Source organism: Leuresthes tenuis, unplaced genomic scaffold, assembly GCF_036924035.1.
Source record: "Leuresthes tenuis unplaced genomic scaffold, fLeuTen1.0.hap1 SCAF_6, whole genome shotgun sequence".
In the NCBI taxonomy this organism is placed as follows: domain Eukaryota; kingdom Metazoa; phylum Chordata; class Actinopteri; order Atheriniformes; family Atherinopsidae; genus Leuresthes; species Leuresthes tenuis.
In genome coordinates, this window is record NW_027325360.1 from 22596670 (window position 1) to 22622825 (window position 26156).

At 40.0% G+C, this 26156-nt stretch overlaps 1 protein-coding gene across 3 annotated transcripts in view; it reads right to left on the reverse strand.

The window, feature by feature from the left end:
- Positions 1–26156, reverse strand: part of LOC140310094 (tetratricopeptide repeat protein 28-like) — a 177956-nt gene that overhangs the window by 98123 nt on the left and 53677 nt on the right. Inside the window, exon 1 of one of the 3 annotated variants that reach the window (XM_072388251.1) lies at positions 20196–21003. The exons of the other annotated variants lie outside the window; for them this stretch is intronic. Within the exon in view, the coding sequence (XP_072244352.1) occupies positions 20196–20222 (27 nt within the window). The 5' untranslated portion in view covers positions 20223–21003. Of the gene's footprint in view, positions 1–20195; positions 21004–26156 lie in introns of those variants that run through there. 3 annotated transcript variants of the gene reach the window in all.

The following is a 26156-nucleotide window of genomic DNA, read 5'->3' on the forward strand; positions in this document are numbered from 1 at the left end:
ATCCAAACATCCACTATACATCATGTGGCATTACTGAGCTCATGCAGCCACAATATCAGTAGAGTCTACTTTGATCCTCTGAGCATTTGTCTCCTCAGAAGTAGAGCTGCCTGTTGCTCCTGCCTCTGGGCTGTTCCTGTGGATGTCCTCTCCTCCTCTGATCAATCCTCCGTTTCCCTTTGTGGGTCATCCAACAGGCCAGCCAAGCAGACGGGCTAAGTCAGACATACTTTTCTCTTACTTTGTTTTCCTCTGTTGACCAGAGGGAATGCTCTCCAGCTGGACTAAGTTTGCCTTCTTTGTCTTTATCTCCCCAGCTGCAGACTGTGGTTGATTTGGGTGAATCACAACTGGACTGTCTTTGCCTTATGGATGTGAGTATGGATGTGTAAGCTGGGGAAAGTGCCAGGGTCTTCAGTGCATCGTAACCTCAGAAGAATGCATCATGTCCTCTCTGCAGAGTGCGTCTCAGTGTACGTGTCTCTGATGTGAGCCTCTCAGAACAATGCAGCCAGTGTGAGCCAGCATTGTAAAGTGGTCTGTGGTGCGACCAGGTGTCTCCTTAGATGATCCCTGGGGTCTCATGTCAATATAGTCTTCTCATATCTTTCACCTCTCAGTGTTTGGAAGATGTAGTAAGCAGGGACCAGAGAGAGAAATTTAAGAGACCCGTAAAGATTCCACGCCTCCACGGAAGCAGGTTAAATACACAACTAGCTATCTGTCTGATTTTGCAGATCTGGCAGAGTCTAAACATCAGAATGTAAAGTTCAGAAGCTTACATATATCATCAATATTAACTAATTTATACTGGGATCTATTCAATAAACACACATCAGACATATATCTTTGAAATGAGTGATTAGAAGATTGCTCTGGCATTTCGTAATGCAGCACAGTACATCTGTGCATTGCACATGCTGTGTTGTGTTCTGCTGCCAATGCTGAAAAGCCAAATAGCGGAACATAAACGTAATAGCCACAGAGGAAATGGAGGTGCTTGATCTACCAAGCAGCTAAAGCACTGCAAGCAGATTTAATTAAATTCAGTATTAATTTATTTATGTAGCACATTGTTTCTGTCAGCATTCACCACAAAGTATTATTAGCAACTGTAAAAAAGGCTCCTGTTTTGACAGACTTCTGCACATTAAATGTGGACAAAGGTGACAGGTAAATGGTGTCTGAGAGGCTCTTTAACTCCAAGATACCAATCCAAGGCTGTCTTTGTACTTGTGCCTCACTGGGTTTTCCAGATGGAAACTAAAATAACCTCGATCTATTTTCTTTGGAGGACTTTACAGCAGTCTGTAATGCTACTTTATTAGTAAATGTATAGTCCATCTCACTATTCTTATATTGGCAGCATTTGTTGTCCCATAAAGTTATTCAAAGAAATACAAGTCACAAAGTTGTCCGCTGACATCTAAATTATATCTAAGCTATGATGAAAATGATATTCACAAGGACAAGGCAGAGTTCTCAATCAGAGACAGGCATGTGCTGTGCAGGGAAGAAAAAGGGCTCTCCTCACAGACGGAAGGACCCGGATAAATATAACCTCCCCTGTCACCTCCCATTCTGTGTCCGCAACGAGTCTACCTAAAGCGAAGTCCCAGTGGCACCATAGTCACAACCAAATAGACAGCTGGCACTCAGTTATGTTCCGACACTTCACACTGCGATTAGTGTCCCTTACCACCTTGCAATGTCAAATGCTCTATTCAGACACTCCTAAATATTTAATCAGGACAAGGAAAAGGCAATCTCCTACATCCACTAGCATTAAACATTTAAAACCCAGCTGACATGATAGCTAGTCAACCGAGACTTAGTCAAGAAAAGCATGCAATGGAGAGCAGCAGACACTTGTTCTTACCTAGTTAATTTTCACAAAGACAAATCCCACAGCTAAAAAACACAGACCACAATGCTCTGTGAAGTGTAGGTAAAAATCAAGGGTCAAACACACCCACACAAACTACAAAAAGTTCATTTCTCTACAAACATACATCATCTGTGAAAGGTGAAACAGGGAGGAGGCTTGTGTGTCCCATCAGTCATGGCTTTAGACTGAAGTTAAGGGCAGAACAGAGCAGCTACTGTCAGCACACATAAACCAGCCAAGGACAGAGAGGAAGGCTTGAGGCCAACATGATGTATACTGTAAAAACATGACATCACAATCTCCACAAGAGCAGGTTTGTGATGGCACTGTCGCATACAGTTGTTGATACATATATTACATGCAGTATATCCCCATTTAAAGAATATCAACACCGTTTTCACACACTTTTCTTTCTATTTTCTTAACTAATAATACTACATAGAGGTAGTGTGGCTCCCGAGAAGAACATTTACAATCAATAAACTTCCTGAATCTTAATCTCTTGAATGAGCAAGTGTGAAAATAATAAATGGTTTTAGGAATTATACCTCTGTTGCCCACTCCTCATCTTTGCTTATAGGTCCAACACACAAACTTAAAAAACAACAGTGTGTTGCATTTGTGGAATCAAAACTAAAAGCTATCTTGGGCAGCTCACAGGGCTCTCTATGTCAGGGAAAGTAGAGTGCCCCCTGTTCTAATCTCTTTGTTCATATTATGTTTATGTTTATGCATTTAGCAGACGCTTTTATCCAAAGCGACTTACAAAAGAAGATATAAGAAGCTATGTAAAAAGCTAACAATAAACTACATAGAAGGATATTACTTATTTTCATAAATACGATTATGTCATTGGGTGTAAAAGTGGATGGTTTCTTCCTTTCTGGAGTTTAAGGAGTGTAATTACTAATAAATTTATAAACCACCGGGTTATAAAAAAACAGGCTATCTATTCATAGAAACTCATAGAAACTAAAAAATGTTGTGGCTGTTTAGATGAATAGATGCACCCACTATAGCTCAACATGCTTCCAAAAAGTAACCAGCATTATATCTACTGTGTCATGTTTATAACACACCAGATCTTATGAAAACCAGTTTAGAATTAATAATGACATTCCATTAATTTATTAGTAGATTTTTATGGCACGACAGCATAGCAGCAATGTATATCAGCTGCCAACAGCTGAGTTTAAGTAAAAAAAAATATGAAGAGCTCTTTACAAAAGCTGCAAAAAAGGTGGTACAAATCAGATGTTTCCATGAAATAATTTGATGTGACTAAGATAAAATAAGATAAGCTTTGCTGTGTGACGTTACCAGAAGACTGGTGTATAAGGTACACTGATAGCTTTTGTAATTGAATAGAAGTAGTTGAACTAACTAGAAATAAATCTCCAAGAGGAAAAACAACTGCTTTGGACATCCACAATAGGGACATGAAGCCAGCTCTTCTTTAGGAATTACTTTATTCTATAAGATTAAATGTAGGATATAATATATCTAGGAAGACCCGGTGATTTATAAGTTTATTGTTTGTTGGCTCCAACAAGAAACATCTGGTGAGTTACTTAATTTTAATCTTTGCCACGTCAGATGTAATTTGCAATGTTATTTCCATTCCCCGGATGCACAAGAAATGTTCTTCGAAACAAAGAAGAAAAATTTTCTGCACATTGGTTTTTATATTTTTACCTTTTCAAATTACTTTATCTTTTTAACATCCTCTAAATCTATATGGATCAGAAGCAGCGATAGAAACCTGAGCTATACAGGTATCAACTTTCTCATCTCAAGTTTGAGATGTCCCAAAGAAGCTGCATGTCAGGCAAAAACATATCGTGAGGATGTTGTCAGGTCCAGGATAAAAAGCTTGGAATAAAAATAGGCCATTTCAGGCAGTTCAGGAGCAGTGTTTAAATGCAGGAAAGAATATTTTGTTTGCATGGGGACTGCAACTCTGTTATTCACTCGCATGCATGAAAAGCTGAATATCACATAAATAAAAGAAAAGCATAACACGGCATCTTTAATTTCAACCACATAATTTACTTTAAAATCACCTGTATTAGAGTAAACTAATGCTTCGATTTTTTTGTAATTGCTGTACTTGATGAAGCTATATTAGCAAGAACTCTCTTGAAAATTAGATTGGGAATCTCAATGGGAGACTGGTTAAATAATGAAAAGCATAAAATAATTATACGTCTGTCCAGTAGTGGGGTGTTGATTTCATTCTGCGTATAGCTGTTCCTGTTTTTATCTCATTGGCGTTAAAGGGGTGCATTATTTCATATGTCTCAGTGTGCACAAAAGTATTTTTTCAGTAATCGACATGTCAACAGAAATCAGAAGAAAATTTGAATCTATTTGCTGTTGCTCAGATTGAATTATTGGGCCCTTCAGGAGAGAGGTTGGGTGTGTGGTCCAAGTCGATAGTATCAAGAGGTATCAAAAGCATACACAGTATACAGTGAAAACTATATACACAGGAACAAACACACATAGATACACACACACAGATACAGATGCAGATACTGGAGGTGACCCAGCCCCGTGACAGAGTACGACGTGACTTGGGTAAGAATGGTGAGGTAAGAGTGATAAAGTAGCACCTAAATCCACCCACATCCTGTGACCCTGCAATAAGTCAAACCCCAACGACAGGCAAATACACCATAAATAATCCTGTCTGATGTCAGCCTAGAGCAGCCCTCCCTCTGCTCAAGTTTAGATCCACTGTTCAACTTAAGACTGAAAGATACAAGACTTTGTTTCCGGGGAAACAAACATGAGGCAGACATACATCTTTTAACAACTAATATGTTTCTAAAAGCAGCTAAATCTAACTTTCAGCTGTTATATTTTCATGTTGTCCTGAGTCACATAGGCAAATACTGAGGAGAACATAAATAGCACAAACACTGAATTCTTTCTCCCACTTACGATAATTCATGCAATCATACTCGAACACATCATGTGGGGTTAATAGAGCAGGTGTCCACTGCAGAGCTTTCTCTGCACCCTTGGCTCACAAGCCAATATTCTGGGCTAATTTGAATAAAATTTTAAAAAAAAAACTAAAAAAACATTTGCTGGACGATTCAGGCTAATGTACAATCTGCTGCTCTTTGACACAGTGCCACCATGCATCTAATTTCCATTCCTGAGGCTTTACCACAAACCTGCCAACCCTGCAGTGTTATGTGGTAAAAATAGAGAAGGGAAGTAGTAGGATGAGGGAAAGAAAAGTGAAGCTAAATGACAATTTTCTTTTTTTCAGCCTGAAAAAACACTGTGGCTAATAACCTTAAATGTCTCATTTTAACATATGTGAAATATTTCAAAGGTCAAGGCAGAAAGCTGTAGTATATCAGTGACCTACCTGCATTTCCCAGGATGTTCACACACCCATAAGTACAACAGCAACTCAGAAAATGTTGGGATCGTAAGACAATTGCAAATTAAAAGAAAAATGCTGTGATTTATACATTTACATGAACTTTTACTTCTTTTGTATAGTATTAACCCAAGATTTATTTTGTTTAGTCAATTTAAATTAATCTGTTATTATAAAGCTATTGCTTAACTTTGAAGCCTGAAACGCATTCTAAAGAAAGCTCGGTCGGTACTTTTTTTTTGCTACTTTTGAATGTTGTCATTCCTTCTCACAACAGAACAGTCGGGCATTGAGAAAGCCAAGTGATGAAGTGTTTCAGGTGCTATTTTTTGTTCCACTCTTCCTGTCAACATGCCCTAAGGTGTGAAACAGTATACAGAACAGTATAGTTGTCACATTTTTCATTGCTGTCACCATAGAAAAGTGTACCTGAGCTTTGTCAACAGTACAGATATAACCCTATACCATCACAGAGCCTGGCTAATCAACCTGTAGTTGATGACAGTCAAGATGGTCGTCTCCAGTATAGACATGTATAGACATGACGTATGAATATAACTTGTAGTTTTTGGCAATGTTTTCCCAAAGTAACATCTTACCCATGTGGTTATATCAGCTACAGATGTATGATGGCACTTGATGAAGTGCCGTCTGAAGGATCGGAGATCCCAGATGTCCAGCTTAAGCCTGCACCCTTACTCTTTACGGAATTAAATCTCATGCACTGTAGAGGGAGAAATTTGCAAATCTTTTCCAATCTTTCTAAGAGGACCTTTGTTGTTAAAAATCTAAACGATTTTTTCACACATTTGATAAACTGCTCATCTTTGTTCCTCAAAAACTTAGCAATTCACAGGTGCTGCTTTTGTACTAAATTGTACAATTTTTTTACTTGATAACTAGCCATAAACAAATCATATCTCAATTTTTTTGGATTGTGTTGCAAGCCTGAAATGCAGGTCTAGGTGTAACAATGAAATAAAGATGGTGAGATAAAATAAATACAAGAACTATTCTTTGTTTTTAATCTTCCATTCCATCCCAGCTTTTTCTGATTTGAGGTTATATGCACAGTAGTCTTCCTCAGCTGATGTATTCGTCTTATGGTTTCCCATCTTCCAACCTCCCAGCACAAACAGACAGGCAAACTGACAAGAATAAGGTTTTGGAAAAATAATAAATGAGGGAAGAGGATTGAGGCAGAAAACCATTCTCCCATGATGATATACCGCTTGCTTTTATTCATAGCAAAAGTTTCCACTCAATTTCCTTCTCTTATTTTGGCACCATCCTGAAGATAATATCTCTGTGTCTCTTTCTCTGCTCCAAAGGCATGATGAGGGTTGCATAAAATTAGCTGCTTGAAAGGGAGACTGTGACCAGGGGCAACACAGAGGACCTTGTTTCCAAAGAGTTCCGACACACTCTGCTCAATCCCCCATATCCCCGAGTAACAACACAAGATCAGATAGAGAAGGAGAGGACTGTTTAAAATAGCACCCCACAGACACTCTTCTGAATTTTCGATGAGCAGCAAAAAAAAGAAAAAGAAGATATGGAGTATAAAATGATAAACTCAGCTCTGACATTTTATGCATGCTGTGTCTGTTAGAGGCGTCTACCACACAAACTGAACGAGGGATTTAGTGTGTATGTAATGAAAGTGTGTTGTTTATTGTAGTCAAAAGGAAGCAGTTGTCAGCAAAAAAAACAAAAACCACGGAGGTGAGTCTGTCATCTCATGCCCTTCATGCACTGAAAATAGACAAGTCGGGGCTTCATCTAGTATCTCAGTCCAATTACAACTCGTCCCACCAAGCCCTCTCTTTCCACACTCTCACAGCCTGTCAGATTCTGATATGGAAGGCGTTGCAGTATTGAAGGTCGGTCAGTGTGCACACTTAACCTCATTTCCCAATACTGTGCTCTGCCTCCTCCAGAAGAGCCTTTTGATTGGTGTCCATTTGAAAAGTAGCTTTGGCTTTGACAGAAGGGGCAGGAAGGGTAGAGGAGATCAGAGCAGCGCAGCCTGAGAAACAAGCTTTTTGGAGCACAACTCCTGACTGTAGTTAGTTATAATGGTTTTCAATTAACCAGGGGAAAAGACTGAGAATTAATCTGGGCTAGTGCAGGAGTACCAGTCATGCAATATTCATGTACACAAACTAATGAAAGCCGAGATTAGCCTACATATTTACATGAGGTCGGGGCTGTGTCGTCCACACATGAAAGGAATCTGAAGCCAAAAGGAGTGCAAGAAAAGGAAAAAAGAAATACAAAAAGGAGAACATTTATGAACAGAATAAGAAAGAGAAAAGAGATAAAGAGCAGGAGGTGATCAAGATAAAAATAATCAAGGGGGAAAATGAGAGGTCAGTGGGACACAGGGAAGACATGAGATAAAGGGATGAAGAAAAGATAAAGGAGGTACGACTCCTGAAAAAGAGATTAAGGATCATCTGCATTTTGCCTTTTTATCTGCTTTTACAGTAATCATCCCTCTCCAAAGGCAGAGACCAGCCCCGACTCAAAACGACACCAATCTGAATGAGTGATCTTGACAAATTGCACTGCCGGGGAGAAAAGAGGGTGCTCTTTTGGCTGATGGGAGGGCTGCAGACAGACAGTGGGGAGTCTGCGGCAGGACAAAGATATAAATGTAATTGGCTGATACACTCTCCTAATCTGAGAGCATGGAAAGTGGAGACATGAGAGTAAAGACTGTGGCAAACTTTTGCCACAACCAATGATGTTTCAAAATGTTACGTATATTAATCAGAACAATAAGGGAAATTCATCTGTAATCCTTTGTAGGTCACAACAGAATTAAAAGACTTCAAAGCTGGATAATGTGTGACTGGAAATACCAATTCCACACTGGCTGACTTCTTACAGAGCATTAAAACTGTATGTCAAACAAGAAGCTAATCATGGGTTTAGTTTGAATATATCCTTTGACCTTTTGTAGAGGTCTCAGAATTAATTTTATGCTCCACAGATATCTAATTTTATGCTTTTACAGACTTACACATTTGCAGAATAATGGAAATGTCCCGATATTTTTCTTCACTCAGGAAACTGTAGACTCTGGTGTGTTGTAGAGTGTTCAGTGTTAAACCCCTGCTTCTGTTTAATTTCATGGCCAGTATATAAGATGCCTGTGCACATCTGCTTATGGGTCCACAGTGAAATACAATACAGAAAGAGCTAACTTTCTGACTGATTTGAGAAAAAAAAACCCGCATTCTCTTGTTTCAAAGATCCAGGAACACTAATGAATTCACACTTCTACCAACATGCTGGGCTAGCAGGTTCTCCCCCACTCCCTTCTACTTGCCAAAACTTTTGGAAATGAAATGTGAGAAATGGGCCAATTTACAGCTAAGGGCTGTGTCTTCTTCAGAGACAAAGACATAAAGATGAAGTACAGAGAATATGTAGAGGTAGATTGGGAAAGATGAGGGTTTTGAATTTAGACAAAAAGAAAAAAGGCAGAAAAAGATGTGAGACAGGGAAGCAAGACGTTGGCGCTAATATGAGTGTCAATTCTGAGGCTAGACAGAAGTGCTTGAATTGCATTTTTGGCCGCTAACTTCTCTTACACAAAGAGACTGCAGTTGAAGGGCAGCTCTTGATCTTTCCAATCAGCTACCATGACAAGAACTGCTCAGATATTCAACAAGCAGAAACAAAAGAGCATGTCAGCATGAAGAAGTTCACTACATTCACAGAAGTTTGAAAGAAAGATATAAAGAAGCTGGAAAGAAGCCAGTAGAACAAAGGCAATGGAAAGTAGGACCATAGTAAAGAATATGAGAGGTCCTCCATCTGTTCATAATTATGTTTGAAGTTCTTGCAGCAACTAAAGTGGTCTGTAGCCCACCACTTCCAACGGTAATGCCATGGCTGAGTTACAACATATAGTCACATTGCCCTGATCACTCTCCCTTTTAACAAAAGCATGTGCAATTCCCATGTGCGAAATGTTTCTTCATCCAAGTCTAGCCTGAAATTGTAAATTATGAATGTTTGTCCATGTGTCCAATATGTAGTATTTTCCCAATCCAGACTTCAAAACTCTGAGATGACCGTTTCTTAGCAAACTGTCTTGTGCTTGGCAGCACTCTGTCATGTTATAGAAAACAACAACCAATAAGTACAAAAATTTATAGTTCGTGTAAAAAAAATAAATAAATAAAAAATTCTAACTTAAACCCAGCCATGTACATCAATTTTAACCCCAATGATACACTTTCAATGGCCAACAGACAAGCTAACAAACAGGTAAAAGGTTGTGAAGTACAAGATTTGATGAAGGAATCTCTTGCTTGCCGGTCAGGGACTTTGTGCCACCCACCACCCCAGCCTTTACCCTCATAAAGCATTTTTTTGTCCATGTCAAAAACTGTCGACATCATCCTGTTACAAATGTGTGTAAACGTCACCAGGAGCATGATGGGTGCTGTACCGCAGTAGGAACGAAAACATGGACAAAGGTATGCATTTTATGTTTGTTCCTTTCAGACAGCTACATAACATGTGCAAGATACCCAATTTCACAAGGAGAAAATGCATTTTCATTCTGAAGTCAATGACACCAAGAGTATATTTGATTGACATACAGGTATTTTCATGTCACATTGCAGAAAACACAAAAAACGAATCTCTTCTACTGCTCTTAGTCACATCTGTTCACTCCTCAGCACAGCCTTGAAAGGATCTGACCAGGAGGCGGAGAAGGAGTTAGGTGGGTGGGTGGTTGGGGAGGAACCCCTCATGGGACCAGTTACATTTTACTTGATAGGAAATGGAAAACCACCAACTGTAATTAGATTACACACAGATAGATGAAATAGGAAAAAATCCTTAGTTAATTAACTCAAGCCATATTCTAATCAGGTTTCATGACTCCCCCTCCGCTCAACAACCTCAGATTTGAATCCTATCACAAATCCCCCAGGATTCACATTCAAACATGCCAAGAGGCAGGCCTTCAAACAAGATCATTTGACATTAATTTTCCAAACAGAAAAGCACTTGAAGATGCTTTCTGATTGTGATAACTATGTAGTGCATTAATAGCAAATGAGAAAAAAATGTAAGGCACTGAATATATCTCAGGAGGTAGTAAAAAAACTTGTTGTCTCTTGTTGTTTTGAAAAAAAAATAAAAAATCGCCTGAGGTGAACGGTTCTGGTGGCAAAGCGACAGTTTCCATCACTGCAGGAAATGAGGACAGGGAACTAAATGGGTCTCTCTTTATGGGAAAAGGGACAAGTGGCTGTGATAACAGTCAAAGAGGTGTCGCAGAAGAAGTGTAGCCCGCCACATTTGCCACTCTATTATCTGTCAACCTGCCAGTCCATCTGTCTGTTTGCCACACATTGCTCAGAAGACTGACAAACTCCATTTCCAATTGAAACATGTGCTGTGTGCAATGAGCAGCAGCAGCTCCTTAAATGTTGAACGCTACTTTGCAGTTTCACTATTGTTCAACATTTTTCATCAGTTTCTAATGATTACTCCTGAAGTAGGAATGAAGAATTCCACAGTATTTCATCAAAGCTGTCTGACAGAGTGACAGCTTCATCACACAGCCATTACATTCTTCTCCAACTTTGATTAAAAATTGATTTGAAATGTCAAGTCAGTTTTTATTTTCTTGAACAAAGCACAGCTTGAACAAGAAAACAGAAAGAAAGAAGGACAAATACAACTGAGAAACAAAATGAGCAAGTGATTTTTCTCCACTCCTGCTTATTCAAAATTAATGGGGAGGTTCAAAGGTTTGACTAGTACAGATGGCTTGAACATTGTTCTACAACCATTCTGCTTTGGTGCTTCCCAAAACCACATCTATGTGTTATAGTGTTTTGTTGCCACTTAGTAGTCCCAAAATATGAGGAACAATCTGAGCTGCGGGCTCTACTTGTTGTTTTGGAATTATTGTTGGTTCTTTAGCTGTTCTCTGTTTTCAAAAACAGAGACATCATACAAACATCTGCTTTGTAATGGAATAAAACTAAATTATATAAATTATGACGATTGTCCAGTGTCTATCCATCCCAGCAAGAGCTAAATTTAAACCAATCAGCCTTCTCCATAGGTATGATCTCTGTGGGCTATGCATTGTTAGGGTTTTGGGGGACCACATGTAAGTTTGTTTAAATTTTTTAAATACCAAAAATACTTCACTCATGATGCATCTGCAGCAACAGGGACAAATCAACCTGTTAACTTATATCATTAACTTATGTATCATTAAATCGTATAATACAGTACAGTATAGTAAGCTGACATTTATATATAGATAAAATCAATACCACAGTGTGAGACCATCTCAATATGGTACAAAAGTTTATCAGGTCCAGCTTCTTCAGGCATGGTATCAGTTGCATGGTACAGTACACTAGATTAAGCTTCAACTCGGCACAGCCCTTCCCTGCTCTGTTTTGTACTGCAGACAGTATCCCTTAACTGAGGTTGGGATCAGCACTTAATCATCGCAGTGTGTGTGAAGCTGTAGCAACACAGAAAGTGTGAGTGATTATTACATTAAGCTCATTTAGCAGACACTTATCCAAAGCAACTAAGAAGTGATGAGTACAGAGGAATATAGAGGAGGTATTGCACTGATTGACTTTGCGACATGCTTTTAATTCAGAAGAGTTCAAATATCTTTTGGAAATGAACATAACAACTGAACGTTGCACAGCTCAGCTCCATTCTTTAGAACAACAAGGACCAATCTGTAAATCCAGGTAATAAACATGCTCATGTATTTATTAGTCATAATCACAACATGTGATCAATCAAATAAAATGAGACATCCATGACTTATCATTTTTGTCAGTCAGACTTTCAGTAACTTTATGTAACAAGTGTACATGCTGCTGTAGAGAGTTAAGGTAAAGATGATTCTTTCTGACCACTCAGCACTCTGTAATGTTTCAATGTCATCGTACTGTATTGGCTCAGTTTGCTTGGAACCTCTTCGGATGTAGTACCAAAAAAATATGAGTTACATGGTACAACAAACAGTGAAAACTCCATCCAAAATAATACAGGTCAACAGGATTTACTCGATCTAACTGTTCCTTCAGCGCAGAGAGAACATCTACAAATCCAGGTTTGATTTAACTCTGAATGCCTGCTTGCTTCAAACACAAAAAACAGAAAACACCGGGCATTTCTTCCCCCCAACAGAGAATTTTGATCTGCTATTTTGCTAAGAATCGCACACAGCCAACTGATCTCCCTTGAGTGTACCCATGTGTATGTACTACCATTAGAGCAGCCTGCACCTGCTCAGCCTGAGGCCTAGCTCGGGTAGCTTGGAGCAGGAGAACTGTCCAGAGATGGAGGAATGAGGAGATGGAGTGACAGGAAGCTGGGGAAATTGATATCTTCATGTTAAGTGTCAACAGCTTAGTTCTAACCAACTCTAGTTAAGCTGCATAGCATTTGAGAAGCTCATACGAATTCAAGTTGATCACTGTTGAGCATGTGTGCTATACAATGCTATAAATAATACAATATCCCAGTTGTCTGGTAGAAAATGAAACACAATACTTCAAGGTAACAAGTTTGTGTGCACGTTGAGCTGCACTCTTTACACGAATCTGCTGAAGGCAGGCATGCTTAGCCTGTTGAAGGCAGCTGCAGCTGGTCGGAGCCTGATGGACACATGTAGTCATGTTCACTGACAGAACCAGGCATGGATAATTTCACATGTCCAAATGCCAGGCAGTAGAGCAAGGTTCCAATGATGTCTCCAGGGCACTTTTGTAAAACCTGCACAGCCCAGCAGATGCAAGCGAGAAGCATTTTGTGTCTGTGAAATATAATATGTCCAAGACTCAACGATTTGATTCAGGACCTCAGTACCTGAGCTGAACCCACTACTTCATCTGGACCTGATGTGGCAGCTGAACTTTTCTATTCTGAAAAAGAAAGTACCGCAGTTTGCCAGGAAAACATTACTACGATAGTTGAAATCTTTTCAGAAACTGCAAAAGATAACACTGTTCACAAGAAAATGAAGAGGACCGGACTAACACATGCTCTCAAGTGAAAATGAGAAGGGTAATTTCACACCTCTGCCAAGTTAGAATATTTAGTTCTAATGAGTGATTAGCTAGCTTGTCTTTCTTTTTATAACCCACATTGGAACAGCTGCAATGAGTGCACATACTACACAACAAGCAAAAATATTATTTCTTATGTTATCATATCATATGAGATTCCAGGAGAGAGAAAGATTTGTTGTAAGTGTGTGTGAGCAAGTATTCAAGTGTGTGTAATTGAGAGTGAAAAGAGAGCTAGCATCAGGTTCTCTTCACCATGACAACACAAGGTGGGAATAACGCTAAACAGGGTGTTATCTACCCATTTTGCTCAGTGAGTGGAAGACTTCTGCTTTGTCTTTGTTTAGTTATCAAATGAAAAGATCACGCAGACTTTGTCATGGCAGTAGCCCTCCCAAACATCAGATTATCACAAGATAATGACTCAACAGCTGGTCTTAGTTTTATAAAAAGGCAAAGTTGTGGTGTGTTTGACAACAGTGTCTCACACAGTATATGAACATATGCAATGTAAATCTTGTCAGTTGAGGTGTTGCTTCTTAAATTTGTGCTTGTGCTTTTAAAATGTTAAGTTAGGAGCACCAGTGCCATTAGTGGAAAAATTTTGTCTTGAGCCTTGACAGACATTTTAGTGTTGTGTCTGGTTGGTCCTTATAGTAGTGTTCAGACTCATGGAGTACATCTTAACAGCAAAGACGGCGCTGATGCTTGAGATTTCACAGAGGTAACTGGAGCCCTCTTCTGACTGCTGAACAATACATGCTCTAATGTGGCCTCTGACCCCACTCACTGGAACATAGATTAAGAAGAGTGTGTGGAGAAGGTGAACAGGCTGGATGAGAGACAGACAAGGAACTATTTCAGTTTCTCTGATGGATGATAATATTGCACAGTTTTATCAGTCATGTTGTATATGACACAGGAACATCACTCACTTGTCAGGACAGCCATTTTCCAAGACATTTCAAGACAAACACACAGGGGACATCTTGAATTGCATAAATATACTGGAATAAACAAGATGACACATTCATGTCAATGTCAACAACTTAATTTAAGGGGAGAGGCAATGTCAAGTTTTAGAGCTGGAAAAGGTACGGTACACATTATGGCTTAAGTCATAAGTTCACTGTAAACTAAATACAGATAAAACACTTCTCCTTTTAAGATACAGACAACCATTTGAACATGCACAACAGGAGGTAACACTGTTGGGTTGAACAGATGGGGAATAAGGGGCCACAGTGATACTGTAAGTACCTCTATTAGCCTGCAACAGAAACCTTGGTTAAATATATAAAATATATGAGGCATGAGATCATTTGAGAAGAAGATACATGGGGGGGTGAACCACAGAGGTTTGTTCTGCTCTCCTCATTACTGAGTCTATCTCAGTGTGCCTGTCAGTCACCACCTGTCTGTCTGCCTTGTTAAGGAAGCTGGAATTATGAATGTCCCTTAGGACACAAGCCCACTGTGGAAAAGGGAGTGTTCCTGGCCCACATATCTTAGCAACTATAAACATATGGCTGACATAAATATCCCAGTATAAGCCTCATATAAATATACCCAAATTTACAAGAGGGAAGAGAGAAATGGAAAGGGCTCAGAGGGTCGTGATCAGCACAAATTCTCATTCCTTACCACTGGATTTTACAGCTAGCAGTAAAACCTTTCTTTGCTACCCACACCATGTCCAGTGTGGCAAAAAAAAGTGACGTGAGGCAGGGTTAGCTGGGCCAGAGAGACAGTGAAGGGAACTAAAACAATCTGCACTGAGGATGGTTACGTCTGTGACCCCTGGGACCCCTAGGGGCTGGTGTCATGTGTGTTTGCTACATTGTTTAAAAACATAAACCTGGCACGGCACACCTGAAATATTCTTTCATGAAACTCAATACGCTCCAACTGATCTTGTTTGCTGCTTCATGCTCTATGTACAAATCATCAAGTTGAGCAGTGGTCTTGATGATGCAGAGGCTAATTGAAGACAAGAAAACAACTGCAATGAACATACTCCTGGAAAATTAAGCCTTCAAAGAATGTCTCATGAATCCCAAATCTGACAAAAGAAGGGATAGAATTAGTGGGATTTAGGGGCATCAGTATGAGGCAGAGGGGTATTAGTGGTGTTCTTCACATGTCTCTATCCCAGCTGGATCACAGGCCTTTCTTTAGAACACACTAGAAACTAAAGTCTGTCACAACACACAGGCTGCATTGGTTGGAGACAGCTGCAGGGCCAGAGCTGATCCAGCGTCTGGTCCACTGGAAACAGTCCAGCATGGAGTTACAAAGGAATGTAGGAACTGTGGTTTTGGCAGCTGTACTCTGATAAATGTTGTGAAACAGGAAAAGTATGCATGTTTTTAAGGCCATATGCGGATGGGATGTGGCTCTAGTGCCACTGACAGTCCTTATTCAAAGTGTTTTATCCATCTCATGCCTGAAACACTAGCTCTCTTTCGTGTATGCAAGACTGAGTTCATAATACAGAAGCTAAACCAATGAAAAGAATGAAAAGAATGGAGCTTATGTCCAGGAGAGGACTGTTCCACCTCACAGAACAAGGAAATGTGTTCCAATTGATGTGGTCCATCAAGTCAGGTCTGCTTCATTCGCTGCGGAGGCACTCAGAGGCAGGCACCTCCTGAGCCCCAAGAGGGGCTGACCACACCCCTGGAACAATGACCTCAATAAACTCGAACATGGGTCCATTTGCTCAAAGAGAAGCAAGTGAGGGGAAAAGAAAAAGGTGCAACAAATCAGAAATAAGAGCTCTGGGGCTTGGGGGGAAACATTACAAATGGACTGTTTTACACATAAATCAATTTTTGTATTAACCATGTGATATCCAAAAATCTATCTCAACCTTCACAGTGCAGGTCACAGGAATGAAGATTAATGAGCACATGATGGCTAAGTCACCATTGTCCTTCCTGTTTTATTTTGACAGTATACTCCCAAGAGTGCCTTAGCAGAGATATGTCTGTAGCTTAGGCATGCTGCAATCTGCTGCATCACAGTAAGAGAAGGGAAGCCTAGCCTTCCAGGAAGCTTTACGTTCTGTCCTCCATCTCTGCCCAGCTCTCCCAAAAGGAGGCAGGGAGGTTGGATTAACAAAGCGAGTACAGCACATAAATTTCAACAGTATTGCTGAGTCGATGTTCCTCACACACCCCCCACCCACCTCCTTCCTTGACCCAATCCTCCACCCTATCTTTGCATGCCCCAGGAGGATGAGCCAGGGGGCTGGCCACGCAGCCGCATCCCGTTCCACTTGGCATGCTGGGCCGTAAATACTGCGCAGCATCAGGAACAGCAGGTGCTATCACACCCTATCATTAATTATCCTGGCTGCATCTCTCAAGAGCCTTGCACTTCTAAAATCCAAATATCTATCACCTGCACCATCTTATTCTCAGGCCTCCAACCATACTCCATTTTCTTTTACTCAGAGTCCCACAATCTCAAATTCTATCAATATCTCCAGCTTTAGAGCCATCCCAATTCTTCTGTGCAATATCCAACTGTCTTATTTCCTACAATCCTAAAATCTAGCTTCTACCAATTTGTACCTGGACATTTCTCAGTCTTTATACTTCCAGGTTTTCCCGAGTTATTCCACCCTCCAGTGACAGCTTTGCCAGCTTTTTTCTCTCCTCCAATGTGTTTCTTCCAACACAACTCTTCACAATCTGACGGGTTATCCCTGCTGTGAAAGCATTCTGAAACCTGTTGTGCTGCTGCCAGCGAGGGACTGATGAATCACTGAGGGGGTACCCTTTCCATCCCCATCAGTGAGTTCATAAATAATAAAAATGATGAAAAAGGAAGCATGAGAAAATCCAACTGGTAAAAAAGCCAATTAACATGGTCAGAGATGTAAGGGTGTCACAGTGGTCTGGCCACAGAACCTTGAACAGACCATCCTGTCCCTCTCAGGTAGAAGACAATATCTCAGTTATGTGTAACCCACTCAAACCACACAAAAACAGCATAATACAGTATGAACTATAAATGCAGAGCCATGTTTTCTAATATGAGACCATTCAATATAATAACAGCTTGTGAGTAATTGTGCTCAAGATAACGTGAGGTGATCACGACTTGAAAAGACACATAGCACCAAAGAAAAAAGCAGAAAACAAAAATGCATGAGCAAGGTAAGGTAAGGTAAAGGTAAGGTAAATGAAAGGTAAAAGCCACTACAGTCCATATTTAACATCCAAACCTGTTTGGAGCTATGTGCACCCTACATATTTCAAGCCAGACGACTTTAGATCTTCATCTAATAACCCAATGAAGCAAGTGCTTTGTACATATTTTCTTATGTTTATTTTTCTCTAATACAACCCAACCCAAAAAAAAAAATTGCAGTGGACACAGTTGTACACTTGCTCAACCCCACAGAGCATTTCTTCGCGTGACAATAACACTTATTCCTCTTTAAACGGAAAGGGGCCATCTCCATAGTTTGCACTTGGTTTAAAAAAACATGACCAAAAAATTCTCAAGAAACACTGATTATCACTGCACAGGCAGCATCATCTACCCTCAACAACACACAATTATATAGCAGCAGATAGTTTAATGCCTGTATTATTACTCCGTAATACTGTCCATCTTGATCACCCCAGCTGTTCAGAACATTTCCATCAAATCAGAGGAAGAGAAAAGTAATCACATAAGTCCCATTATTCTCATTCTCCTTCCAGAAAAGACAAGATTTCTGCCAGCAGCATTAAGGGAATTGCTCTCCTCTGCTCAACATTAGACATTTGGAATTTTGTCTCATTTGTGTAATCCATTATGAGGAGGTGGACTGGACACTCAGCTTGAATCAATATGATTCTCCTACACCTCCTATTGATTCCTGTCGTTCTACAAGTGTAGTATAAAGACAGATTAAAAAGCTGATAACGATGAAGCGAGAACAGGGAAAATTGAGGGTCTACTGTAAATTACTGTGGGTGAATTTTCTAATGGGAGCACTGCAGTCTAAATAAATTGCTTTCTTTACAATGTGGAACACAATAGCTTTTTTTTTAAGTCCAAAGACTTTCCTGTTATTTGCAATATTGTAGTCAGAGGACATCCTTGGCAGTGAACAAGATATGGGGGTGAAGGGACAATGTCAGACATGCACAAAAACAAAGATAAACACTATGTGCATGGCAAGTAATTCTGAATATTGAACACTGCCCTGTGGGTCTGTGTTTTCTGCTCTAAGTGCTTGTGTTCATGCATATGCATCCAGCATGCAACATCACCAACAGGTTAATTAATCAGCATCACACAAGTGAGTAACCATTTTCCTCCTTGATGAGAGCCACCGCAATGGGTGAAGTGAGGATAGCGTAAAATAGTGTAATGAAGAGTAGTGTTACTTTCATGATATTTTCAAGTTCAGCACAGTGCAGCATGGCTACGAATCAGTCCCTGCAGTGAGGAAAGGCTTTTAGTCCTCAAAGGGGGGTCTTGTGGATGACTCTGGCAGATACACCGCACAGCTGTAGAAATCATTAGAACGTGCTCACCACATTATTTCCTCAGTTGATAACTCCACATTAATAAGCTTGGTTTTGATCACTGACTTCCATCTGATCTCTCAGAGTTTATTCGCATTAATAACACCTGATGCAGAAAAAAACAACACGGGGGCATTTATTTAATACTGTAGGTCATTTACACTGAAGTTCTACTTCAAACACCAATAACAGCAGCTGCACTGTTTCTGGCATTCATTACTAGTACACTTGATGCTGTGTTGTGGGGTTAAAAAGACAAAATCACCATCATGTTTCAGCTGAGAGGTTGAAACAATCTGTGACAGAGGAGAACAGTCCTGTTCATGCTTCTGGTTAAGAGTATTTTGTGACAAGAAAAGTTACATGGGTACCTACATTTTTTTTTTATAAAATGATGATTTATTAACAAAAGGAGTTACCCATCCCTTTATTTAATATCCCGTTACTCTTGACCAGTTTAAAAGGCAGTTTCTTGTCAGACAGGTGCCCTCTGCTGGTAAAAATCCAGAGCATGGGCATTTTTGTAAATTTTTTTTTTTTTTACAGACCCCAGATGATTTTCAGACATTTTCCATGGTGTAACACTGAAAGACTTTTAAAATTGAGGAGTAGGATACAGCAAAAATAATCTATATTTAAAGGCAAAATATACATACAATAATGGAAATTAACCCTCTATATGAATAGTTATTAAAGAAAGGATGTTAGTTTATTCTGAAACTTTTATATGCATAAATTGTAGAATATTTCATTTTCACTCTCCAAATCTAACAAAGTCATACCCTATTCAGACACTAGGCTCCATTATGCAGGCCGTGTGCACACAAATTCAGAGGCTCACTCGTAGATTAAACACTGATGTCTTGATTAGCCCAGATTAGGAATGTAAGCATGTCTGTCTAATGCTAAAAAGAAGTGCAGAGCATACATAGCATGTGAGCACACAGGTCATAGTATAAAGGCATATAGTACTATAGCCATGTACATAGTATCACAAATTTCAAACCCTATAATATGCCGCTCAGTGTACAAGTACTGGGCAAGTTATGTACAGAGCAACATATGCCAGAAAATGTACTCCCTATCAAAGTGGAAAAGAAATAGAAACTTGTTTTAAAACTGGTTAGGGTACAGCTAAATATAGTTTAGTTCACTACAGTGTAGTTGTGATTACTGCTATCTAGGAATCATTTGTAGTAAAGGAACAGGACAAGCCTCCACTTTCCAACTTGTGATACCAGAGAAAGGTTATTCATCGTTAGAATAAAAAAAATACCAATCAGACTCACCTTCTTCCGGGGCTGCCATTTCATCATATTTGTAAACCAAAATTGAACAGCATTAAGATATTATATGAGAATGGAATGTAGATTCAAAGAAATCCAGAGCGCATATCATGCTGCCTCTCCACTTCTCTCGATTTTGCAGCAGATTTTCCCCAAGAAGCGATGCATGATGGTGTGCGAGTCTCAGCTTTGCGGCAATTTGGGGGGCGACAGCACAGTCCACACAAATCACACAGCGGTTAAATCCACAGTTGGACGCGGAGAATAAATCACAGGCACACAGTGTCGGCTGACAATGTTTGGATGAAAGGTTCCTGTGCGTAAATCCAAAGTAGGGGTCTACTAACCCACTCCCTCCTCACTCGCACGCAAGATCGGCGCCCCCAGGACCAATCCAGACGGTGAACGAGGAAAATTTATTCTTGAACTTTTTAAAATCGAGGTCGTCCCTATAAGTAGGCTAAACCATTAGTCCAACGAAGTACGGAGAAACTATATCTTATCTGTCCTCCCCGATCCAGATGAAACGATAGGAAGACGTAGGAAGTGCCAAAATGCAGAAAAAAATATCACAGTGATCAAATTCAGTTTCCCAGCGGCCGAGATACACTTTTGGAAGTACCAGTGGAGGAACAGTCAGAGCCCGGCGGAGACGGCGCGACAAGCAGTAAGATTACATTTGTGGGAAGGAGGGGTTACAACCACACACACATACAAAAAAAGAAAAAAAAATCCTTGGAATTTCTGTGAGAAGCTGGAAGGAAACCCCGATTCCTGCAACAGCTACAAACTGGACTACAGCTCTCTGGTGACTTCCTCTCCTGCGCTCCTCCAGCCTCGCAGTTTACAGACTTGGAGCTGAAAAGACAGGAGGTAGCAGGGTCATAGCGCCGCCGGCGCAAGACTTGCTAAAAAGTGCGCTTTACATTTACGCACTGAGCTGAGGGTGCAGCCGAGAAATGACGCGTGTGGTGCGTTTGGTTTGGTACGTTTCTCAGGATCACCCTCCGAGGTCCAGAAAATATTTACGCAGTGCTTATGCTGCTCTGTTGTGCGTGTTCAACATAAACTGTAGTCTACATACAGGACGCTGATAAGGAGGCTTCGTTGGTGTACGAAGGGAATGTCCGCACGTCACCAAGCGTGTTAAGGTCAAAGCTAAATTTGGTTAAAAAGTGAAAGTTGAGGAATGCTTGACTGCTCTTTCGATGTTTCTGAAATGAACGTGCTGCAGCAACCTATATCAAACCCGCCAAACATAGTAAAAGAAAATACGTTTCAAGTACACGCCCATGAGGTTTGGGCTTTTTCCAGTGACATCACCACATTAACATGGATTTTAAAGGCTTTTTCTAAGACACTGTAGCGCTTAACGATTTTCAGTTATAGAATTGTATATTTCAAGTACATACTTATTCTGTATATTACACTGAATACATTGAAAATTGGGAATACTGCTGATCTGCTGTCTATTCTGGCCATGATGCTCTGTTTTATTTCCTGGTTTCATATATATATATATATATATATACCCTCAGCAGGTTTGTTACTCACAGTTAAAATTGGTTTTGATGAGTTTAAGAGATTCAAATCACACCACACTCCACTGCAGGATGGCCATGCTGCCTTGATCTTTATCAATAGAAGCTACTGTCCTTGGTTATTTTATGTAAAAAATAGTGATTGAATTCATGCAATAAAACACACACGCACACACACACACACAGTACACAAAGGAATGGACCTTGGATACTAGAGACACCTATAAAGCCCATTTACTGTGTGTACATGTTCCCTGTTTCTCTCTGCTGAGAGCAGCTGTCACATACAGTATTTTGTGCAATATTTTATCACACATTGCCATCAGATGCATAACATTGCTGGAGATTTTTATTAGACATTGTTTGGCTGACGTGAGAAAATATCCGTAGTTTCTAGACACTTAAAAACTGACATTTTTGAGGGCTGAATAGAACTGAGAGCAGACGATATGGTAAATCTGGCAACAACCCAGTTACCACAATTGCTGCCACAGTCACAGACTGAAAATACTTTTGAAGCAGAATGGCTATCATTACTGAAAATAGAACTGCTGGTGTTGAATTCAAATGCTACAGAACATAAAAAAAAATAATAATCATCCTTGAATGTGTGACAAAATTACTGTACTACACTAACATTTCCAGTGGGGTTCTCTATTCACGAAGATTTATCCAAAATGAAAGAAATATGAATTAAGGAAATGATCGATATCAAAGCTTTAACAATAGGCTTGTGATTTAAATTGGTTTAGGTAATGGACTCTATGGAGCTGTGAGCTGGTCAATAAGTTGGAGTCTCTTAGAGGTCAACACGGTTCGCAGTGCATCTTGGGGTCACTCAGATGACAAAAGACAAGTAGGAGGAGGGGACAAGCTGACATATGGCCTTATGGACAAACTCCTGCTGCGCATTGGGACTCCACTTGGTGATCCACATGGATGAACATGAACAAAATGTTTGACAATACCTCTGCACGAACAGCTGGCACTGTGATCAAAGCTCACAGAGAAGGGGGTTACTGTGCCTTTATGTGTTACAGTGTCCATATTTCCAATCGCTTCATAATAGATTATGTTAATCATTTTCATTCCTATAGCCGCTAATCAAAAGGCTCCAATTGCCTGTGAAGTATACACCACATAGGAAACATTGTAGTTCCTTTTTTAACCACTTACTCACACACAGACATGAAAGTCCCAAAATCTAAAAAAGATTTACACAAGAGATTGTTCTTGTAAAAGTCATTTTGAGGACCAATCAAAGGGCACTTCAGTGTGCCGTACAACAACAGTCTCTTCATAGTGAAGCCTGTCATCTGGCATCTCCATACAGCAGTGGGCTCCCTGTGCGTGCCTCTGCTTTCCCAATCACAGCCGCACAGGAAATCAGACTCCAGCCTTCAGAGGGAAACAAAAACCCCCTCTTTCATTTTCCACAACTTGGAGTTGTTTAAAAGTTTGCGCTTCCTTTTCTTGTTCTTGCCAATCACGCCCTCAAAAATGTCTCTTCTGTAGGTTCTGATCAAGGGCTGGTGAGTGAGTGAGGTTGGTCTATGAAGTAAACTTTAATCTTAAAGTAAGTTGGACAGCTGCATTAATACAAAGATGAAGATGGACTCATGTGAGGCACAGGGGCTCAGCACCATATAATGCCCAATGTGACTTTCAACTGTCAAAACATGTTATCTTGTTGTTCACGTAACTCTAATGAAATATTGTGGACTAAGGCAGTATTGTCACTGAGTAATGTGAAGGGAAGTAGTTTTTAGAGGCACTACTTTAGGAATTCCAATACCACTGCTTCTCCTGATTGTAAATAGTTTCTAGTAAAATGCCTTTTGACTGTTGCATTTTTCAAGAAGGCAGATGTTTTCTGCTGAAATGAACAGAGGTAGATCACGGAGTCTTCATTTGCATTCTTCTAACAAATCAATTCCACTTAAGATTGTAAAATATTAGACAGCTGTGTTGAGTAAGGCTGAAATCTAACTTCAAGAAACAATGATATCTGATATATTCTTCTAGGTATTAGTGTCCATATGCATATTTTATTGCATGTATCTTTCTGCTTGCCTGTGTATTAGTCCACATAATGTAAAAAAAATGCATCACCCACACTGGAAAAAAAAAAAACGTCAAAATGTTTTAAAAAAAACAACATGGAGCAGGAGAGGCACTCCAAAAGCTCTCCTCAATGTCTGAGAGTAATTCATTAGCAAAATGACTTGTCTCTGTGCACTGTCCCCTGTTTGGATAAACAGCTGCCTTTTAATTAAAAGTACTGAAGTTTTAAGGCAATAAATCCCACAGCACAAACACAGGCCGGGAAATGTATCCCCTGTGTCAAATGTGTATACCAAAACGCAAGCACCTGAGACAGTACAGAGCATCAGCCTTTCCAGTACTCTTTAAGGTCTCAGTGTTTCATGCTTAAATGATAACATAATAAATGATAAATATAGCATAATACACTGACAAAACACATCACAGAAATCCATTATTTATAAAGAAGTAAGCTTAGAATATTAAGTAACTTTATTTCTAATATCAAACTTTTAAACATGTTAATACAATATACAGTATTTGACTGATTGTTTCCATATACTGACATGGCAGCTGGATTAATCCCTTTGGAAATGCTTAACAACATTACAACAATGAAAGTGTGAAACAGTAATGACAACCCACCACTTTGCTGTGCTGTACATCACTGAAAACAAATAACCCCCGTCAGCATTCATTCTTTCACCTTTTTTTACAGAACTGTATTGGTAGATGATGTTGTGTCAGAATCTAGCCTGTTGTGGGATATGTGAAATGGGTGAGCATGAGTGAGTGTTTGTGTGTGTGAGAGTGTGTAAGTGCACGTATGCTTGTGTCTTAGTTGGAGCTTGGTGTTGATTAAGTGTCTGGAGCCTGAGGGGGGATAATGAGAGCCTCTAATTAATGAGCCTGTGCATATCTCAGAGTCACAGAGTCCTATCTGCAAAGAGGAACTACACACACACCTCAGTGCACCGAGGGGATTGTTCCCTGCACTCCACAGTATTTTCTCCAGGGAAGCCCAGCTGTGAGTGTATCACTCTGGCTGCCATCCCTGATAAGTGTCCTCTAATAGGGATGGATGGGGGTTATGGGGCCCCACTATGAGAAGGTCACGTGCACTGACCACCCAACATGCCCTGAGCAAAGGCTGCTGTTTAAGGTGCTGAAAACCATTCCAAATCGTATTTGTTTGCTGGGTTTTGTCCACAGGGAGTAGAATGTTTCATCTTGAAAGAAGATTCATTGCAGAGCAGAATGAAGGCAAGACACTGTCACACAAGGATGAGTAAGTAAGGGCAATTTTCAGCTGGTGGAGTCACTACTCACAATGGGGTTAATAAATACTTCAAACAGTGTGATGAGTTAGGTTTGAATGTCAGAAAACTGTTCTCTCAGCTGTAGGGAATACATATATTTCATATCTTTCTAAAGCACTCTCAGTTCAGCCTCTACTGGTCAACAATGTGCACACTAAGCAATATGCACTGCAAGAAGATCATCTCATTTAGTGTCATGTCCGTAACATTAAGACTGAAAAGAAGCAAAAATTCATATGAAACTGGAAGAGTTGGTGGGGGACACAGGTTGAGCACGGCAAAACATTTACTAACCAATGTACTAACCTGGCTTCCATTCTTATGACAGTGATAGCATCGCTCTTGCAACATAATTTGTTATGTTTTGGGTTTTTGTGTGTGTGTCTGGGAATTTGCTGCATTTGCAATCTTATTTAAAGGAATTTATATATAAAAAGTGACCAAATGTGTTTGCAATGAGAGAGAAGAAATGGTCAAAAGCATGATCTGTTCTAGGTAAGTGGAAAAATATTTGTTTCCCTTCAAGTGACAAAACTGTTTAGCAGCTGCTGGGAGAAAAGAAGGAAGCTGTGTGATGTTGTTATAGAGCAAAAGGGACTAGTTCAGCATTGCTGGAAGGGCATTCAAAGTATTGGACACTCAGTATTGGTTATTATTGTACCCACGTCACTAAGTTGTCTATAACCTTTCACATATCCACTGTGCCTTTCTGTGTAAAAAAAAAAGACATCCTTATAGTTCACAAATGCTTAACAGAGGAAGCTCAGACCTCATCGATGTGTTCTTACACACAGCAGTCCTGTGTTGTGGAATCAGCTGACTGGCGACTGCACCATTGGTTTGCATTGCCTATGTTACTACCTACTTTGCCACTCATATGCATATCAGTGGCAAATAAGTGAAACAGACCCCTCATTCTGCCCCCTGTAGTTTCACACATGAGACCAAGCACAAAAGACGCATTGGTCCCAGCTTGAAAAGGCATGTGTTACAGAGGCTTAGACTTTCTCACTGCCTACCATCCAGGTAGCACCAACAAAGACATGATAAAGCATGGAAAT